Below are 6,987 nucleotides of genomic sequence, written 5' to 3' on the forward strand. Positions count from 1 at the left end.
CCGGCGAAGTCTCCGCTGAGGTCGGTCTCCGGCAAGTTTTTTTTCTAGGTGAACCTTTTTTTTTTACTTCAATAAAGCAAAAATAAAGTCTGCATTTGAGATAAAAAATGGAAACGTGTCAAGCAGAGAAGCAGAAGGCTAGAAAGTTTGGAGCCTCCGAAGGATTCTCAGGACCCAGAGTCTATGGCAGGTTCATCAAACAGTTGGCCAAATAAGAAATGTAACAAGGCTCCGATTTTGGTTCCACAGTGCTCTGCTTCCTTGGTGTCCAGGGGAGCTCTTCTGGAACTCGTCTATGTAATTGGAACAGAAAAGAATTATCTTTTGTTCATAGCTTACAGTGAACTCCATATACGTACATGGAGACATGCATGAGATTAGGAGAAGACGATCGAAGACATACGCAAACTGATGGAAATAAACGCTGGCAACTTGGCATGAACGACCTAAGCTATCAAGCATGCGGTGAAGAAGGACGATCGACTTTCATTGGAGTAGTGGTTGGTGATCACGAGCGGCCGGCGACCAGGAACGTGCCCGGGCTCATCATGTGGTAGCCGTGCTGCTGCTGGTTGTGGTAGCCCCTGCCGGCGAAGATAGTGCAGCTGGGCGGCGCGGCGCCGTCCCCCTGCTCCATCTCCCACATGACCTCCATGAAGTCGTCGACGGCGCAGGGCAGCTCGAGCGGGCCGTCGCAGCCGGCGAAGCCGTACTCCATCTCGGCCTCGTCCAACAGCGCTCGGAAGAGGGGGTGGTTGGCGCACCTGGCGCGCACGGCGAACCGCTCCTTCTCCGGCCCCACCAGCACGGCGAAGCACCCCGCCGGCACGTGATCGGCCGCGCGCGGCGACGGCGACTGCGGGGCGCTGCCGCGGCCGGCGCAGGAGGCTGCCGGCTGCCTCCGGTGGCCCAGAGACCGGCACTTTTTGAGCGTCTTGGCCAAAATGTTCTTCCTCTCGCCTCCTTCTTTCATGATTGTGGGAAACTAATCAACGAAAACGGCTAGCGCGCGTGCAATTAACCGTGCAAGAAACAGTAGAACTAGGAGTACAAATAGCAGCAGGAGAGGCGTCTAGCTAGGTAGAGGAGCTAGCCACGGTCGTAGGCTTGCTGCAGACGAGACATGTCCTTGGTAGCCTTTTGCGCGAGGGTACTGCTGGTGTTCCCGGTGCAACTCATGGCTTTTGGTGGACGGCAAGTGTCGACGGTGGATGCATCGGCGGCGAGCCGAACAAGGAGATAGATGAAAATCAACAAGCAAAGCTGGTTGGTTTGGAGAATAAAACGGGCCGGGTTACAGGAAGGGCGAAGCGAGCGCCTAAGCTGGTTTCTCGCGGCTGTATCAGATGGACCGGTTGAGAAGAAGGGTTTCAGATTAAGGGCAAGCTAAGAACGGCAGGCATGCGCAAAACGAGGGCCTAGCTATGGCGAGAGACTAATCTTTTATACTCCCTCCGTCCCAGTTCGCAAGGCAAAGTTCAAAAAAATATTTGTCCCAAAATGGCTCACCTCCTATGCACATTTGCATTTAATGTGGGAGTAAAACGGATTCATTATTGCATGCAAAAGATTCCTCCTTTGTATCCCACCAATTAAAGTGTAGAAAATAAAGTTCTTTCCCAATTAATTGCAGCGCCGATGTTAACGTTTTTACGTGAAAATTTAGAGCCAATGAGAATTCACATTGGGTCAAGATATTTGAAAACTTTGCCTTGCGAACTAGAACTGAGGGAGTATCTAAATAGGAGCTCCCCATTACATGATTTCTCTCAACATGCAAGCATACCACATCATCAACCTGCCACCTCATAATACTAGAAAAATTAATGCCAAACAAATTTTGTACATACTTTTGTATTGAGATTCTACAAATCATCATTAAATATATATGTAATATATGATACTAATACATGATACTATGCATTGTGAAGATAATATCGTACACTAGTATCATATGCATGATACTTGTCGTATCCTATTCGATTGTACTTCAGAGGAGGATCCTCATGAAGGGAAGAAGAAGTAAGGGCCATTGGGCGGAGAGTCCTCAGGATGGTGGTACGCGAGTTACCCAGCTTCGGAACACCTGTACGATGATAGGGCCTACTACTGCTTGTCTGGAATTATCTGGGCGCTTTCGCGTTGTTACAATGGGTTGTGGTTGTGCCTCTAGGGCTCCCATGATCCGGCTTATAAAGGCGCACAAAATCAAGGGTTTACACAGAGAGTCCTAGCCGGAATACAAGTTGCCTAACTACGGTATATTACATTTCCATCTACGTCAAGGATCCGCCTTTCCTTATACGTCATACCGGATCCGGCTACCCCTGATGGGCCAGGCCGGATCCGACTTCCATGATCTGTTGGTGGATCCGGCTGGGCTGGACTTCATCCTTCATGATCTACATCAACTAGGCCGCTCGATGGGCCACATGCCACCATCACCGTCTATGGGCCACCCGGGCTTGCCGGATCTTGGCACTGTCTATGGTACACCTATGAAGTATACCCACAACAGTAGCCCCCAGAGTTATCTGAGATTCACCTCTTGTTTCCGCCTTACTTGAATCATCTTTACTTCCGACAATCCTTTCGGTAACATGGGGAATATTGAAGAACTCCAACTTCATGAACTTTTTTATTTTCCAGCTTGTATGCCGAAAAAAACTTCATCCCGTGGGACTTCATCCATCGACCTCATTTTTACAACGAGTCTCCGGGTTACTCCCCTGCAGAAACAATAGTCACTCGTTTCCGACTCCTTACCCGGAATCTTGAGTTGTTCGAACGGTTCCGTCAATCTTGGCGCTATTTTCGGGTAATTTGAGCGGTAACTTATCTTTAGACATTTTTACCACTAGGGTTTTTGACACGTGTCGGCCATCCAACGGCGCGACGCTTGCGTTCCGACCACAGGATGCAGAGCACGAATCTCACCCCCCACCTATAAATATCTCACCGCTCACCCCTTAATCACTCATTCCCCCCATTTCACCTCTCCTCCCAGCGCCGCCTTTGAGCTTCAGTTCTCCGCCGCACCGGAGTCTACCGGAAGTTTGCCGGAGCCCAGCGCCGCCGTACAGAGTTCATCGAGTTCATCGAGTTCTTAAGTACGACGAGCCACCGCGGAAAATACCTCACCGCCGGCGTCTCTGACCACCGCGGAAACCATTCCAGTAAGTCCTTCGGCCTCGAGGTTTTTTCACCGATGCTGGTAGGGATGACTATGGTGTAGTAAGCGATTCTGGCTAAGTTTAGTTGCTTTGCAATTTTATAGATGTCTTCCTCGACTCCACCTCCATCGCAGTCAGAGCCTATCGCAGCGACCCCCATTTCCTCCGCTCCCCCCCTTCCATCCCTGTTCAGCTAGATCCTTCCAAGGACTCCGGCAAAAACATCGAAGGGACATCGGCCAACCCGGAAGAGATGGCCGGAACCAAACAGATGGAGAAGAAGGTGGAGGAGGCCGCCGCCAAGAAATCAAAAGCCCGATCTCGCGAAGGCGAGGTCAAGGGGCAATGGTGGCCTTGTACCACTACGGAGAATGAGCTCCGCAACCTCGAGGCGGAAGGCTTCCTGCAACCCGGATCCTGGCGAACAGTTCCGGGTGACCTGATTCCGGCGCCCGAAGCCGGAGAATGGGTGGTGACCAAGGCGTTGGTCGAGTGGGGATTCTCGTTGCCGCCAAGTGATTTCTTCACGAAAATCCTTAAGGCGTACAAGCTGCAGCCCCACAATATCTCGCCCAACAGCATCCTCGCCATCAGCAATCACGTCACCCTCTGCGAGGGTCATCTCCGGGTAACCCCTGATTTGCCCTTGTTTCAATATTATTTCTCCGTCAAGAAAGAGACGGTCTCGCAAACCTCCTCGCTAGCCACCTGTGGGAGTATCACCTTCAAGCTCCGCCCCGTCCGCGTCTACCCACATACGGATCGCCATGAATCCGTCAGATACTGGTCCGGAGGCTTCTTCTATGTGGAGGATGCCTCCGTTCTGGGTAGCTCGAAGACGCTGCCGGAATTCTAGGATGGCCCCGCCATTGATACCCCGCTTGGTCCCAATGCCCCCATCTCTCCGAGTCGCCTCAGCTGACAAGGGCGGTGCGGCGGATTTGCAAGCTGGCGGAGGAAGGCTTGTCGAGGAAGGACCTGACCATGTCATGGTTTACCAAGCGAATCCAACCACTACAACATCGGGACCGCTTGATGTACCAATACACGGGGCGCGATGACACCACACGCCTCCAAAGGCAACCTCTCCACCGACGCCTTGGACAAACAGATCCGGGTGATGATCAAGATTCCGTGTGATGTTCGTACTCACGTGTGCAATATTGATATTCGCACAAGCGGCTCTGGAACCGCTATAAGTCTTCCGACTTAGTCACTGATTCCAACATTGCTCCTGCGATTTTTGTCTAAGTACTTTATTTTTTCATGCTCAGCTTGAAGCCCTCGAGGAGAAGGACCTCGGAACTTTAACCCGGGTTCCTCACTCCGGCACTACTGATCCGGAAGCCGCGTCGGACGCGGAAGCTCCCGGCTCCGGCTCCCGCCAAGCGAAAGAGGGGCTCCAACCCCGGCCTGGCCCCAAAGCGTGCACGCGAAGCACCGAGCGCCGTGGCCACCTGGAAGGCCCAGAAGGAGAAGCAGCGCCTCAAGCAAATTGATACCAGCAAACATTCGCAACCCAACATCGAACAGTTTTTCATTGCGTCTAGGTAAGTACTTGACTGCCGTCTTACCTTTGCAACTCAACTCATCATATGCTAAGTGTCAAGCTCTTTCCTGTTGTGTAGCAAAAGTTCCGGAAGCAAGCCACCCAAGAACCCCAAGAAGAAAGCCAAGCCTTCGCCTGCCTCGATGCCGATTACCCCGGAGGTGGAGGTTCCGCCCAAAGCCACCTCTTCCATCATTCCAGACCCAAAAGACGCCATCAACATCGATGACCTTCCGGAGGAACCAGCGATAGAATCCGGCAAGGACGCCTCCTCGTCCCAGCCTCCGCCTGAAGAACCTGATGTCACCTCGGCTGAAGATCCGGCTAATGATGCCAAAAAGAAGTTGTTGCTGAGTGGTGCGACTGGTACACCCCAGACGCACCCGCATCTGTTTCCGGTTCTCAAAAAGATTCCCCTATCACAACGTCATGTGGAGATTACAAACTTGATGAATGAGGTGTGGGGGAACCCGGAGTCTGAGCAGCAAGATCTAACGGCGCTTGAAGGTAGCCTCCGAGTCTTCTTCACCAAGCACAAGAATGTGCGCCAGGTAATACCAGCCCCCAAGCATTGGTTTAGGCGTTTCCGAGTAATATTTGTGAACCGATGCTTCAACTGTATCAACTCCAATATATCTTAGCGGAAACTTGAAATTTCCTAGTACAAGAATTTTTAACTTCGCGTCCAGCCCCCAGATTTTAAATTTTCAGCTAACCTTTTTTGTCTGCTTCTCAGAACACCCGCAAGCTTCATGAAGATATGCGCATGCTGGTGCCGGAGCAGAAGGCGGAGATTGAAGGGCTGCACAAAAGGGATGCGGAGAGCTAGAAGGCGATTACGATCCTTGAGACTCGTTTGAAAAACAACGAGGGTAAGGATTTCGACTTTGCTTCAAGTTCCTCAACGCACTCTTTATGTGAACATGTATTTGTATAGTTACTTTGCTTTTGCTTTCCGCCTTACAGAGCAACTTGCCAAGCGCCCCTCCATCGATGACATCTCCGCCGAGCTCGAGGTGCTGAAGACCGAGCATGCCTCCCTCAAAAATTTCCTCAAGGAATCCTCCGAGAAAGAGACCAAAGAGAATAGAGAACTCGAGGAGAAGCATGCCAAGGCCATGTCGGAGCTTGCTGAAAAGCTAAAATCGAGCAACCAGAGGATCAAAACTCTGGTGTCTAAGACAAAGGCTTATGAGGCGGAGGCGGCGAACATTGAAAAGATGATCTTCCGTAAGGACTTCAGATTTTTCCGGCTTCTCCATTGCATTCATCCCGTCCCATCTCGGAATACTAATCATGCGATTTTTAGTATGAATCAGCGTGTCTTGGATTCGAGTGGTCGGAGAAATCTCCCCTCTCCAGGATTGAAGCTTATGAAGAAGCGCGGAATTCCATCGATGACCTCTTTGAGGCTTGCCGTGGCATCGCCGAGTCGCTGTCTTTGAAAAGAGCCCGCACCACACTCATCGACCGGATGATGAAACTTATGCAGATGGTGCCGGATCTGATCAAGAACTGGCAGGAATCTTCAGCCCGCGGAGTCGCCTCAATTGCCTTGGCGATGTGCAAAGCGCACTTCCCTGCCATGAATTTTGCAACGATTGCACGCGGAGTTCCCAAGGGCACCAACGTCAAGGCAGCTCTCACGGAAACCGAAGGGTACGACATGTTGTTTGCCAGGCGAGTTAATCACTCGTCTTGGTACAAGAAGCATGCTCCTCCTCATGGTTTCTCCGACGACGAGGATGACGAAGACGAAGAAGACATCGAGGAGGGCTCCGGGTCTAGCGCGAACCGCTCATACGATGACTCTGGCGAGGGTTCCGACAAGGACGACACTTATGAAGCCTCGGGGGACGATGCACAATCCTCCGAATGATTCCTGAAAAAACAATGAGATGCATCATTTTGGCCCCTGAGTGGGTTTGTGATGAGGACATCCCTACTACACCACTACCTCTGTCATTACCAAATGAAGATGAACCTGCTGTGAAGCTCAAGTCCAATGAAGTTCGGATTGGACCTATTACAAGGGCTCGTGCGAAGCTACTTAAACAACAGGTGAACTTGTTCCTAAACGATACTTTGATTGATGAGAATTTTATACTACCTAAGTCTTGTTACTTATGTATCATCAGGTATCAAGAGGAGACAAGCATCGCACGAGGAGGAGAGGAGCAGCTGGACGTGAAGATGGAGGTGAAGCTGGACATGGAGCTGGACATGAAGATATCTCATGGACGCGGGAGGGAGGAGCGGGAGGCA

The 6,987-nt window shown here is 51.3% G+C and overlaps 1 protein-coding gene across 1 annotated transcript; it reads right to left on the reverse strand.

The window, feature by feature from the left end:
* Positions 1–298: 298 nt before the first annotated feature.
* LOC127323155 (protein SMALL AUXIN UP-REGULATED RNA 16-like) lies at positions 299–1,400 on the reverse strand. The gene has a single exon (XM_051351342.2). The coding sequence runs from the start codon at positions 971–973 to the stop codon at positions 509–511; it is 465 nt and encodes a 154-aa protein (XP_051207302.1). The 5' UTR covers positions 974–1,400; the 3' UTR covers positions 299–508.
* Between the last annotated feature and the right edge of the window lie 5,587 nt (positions 1,401–6,987).

Source organism: Lolium perenne, chromosome 6, assembly GCF_019359855.2.
Source record: "Lolium perenne isolate Kyuss_39 chromosome 6, Kyuss_2.0, whole genome shotgun sequence".
Lineage (NCBI taxonomy): Eukaryota > Viridiplantae > Streptophyta > Magnoliopsida > Poales > Poaceae > Lolium > Lolium perenne.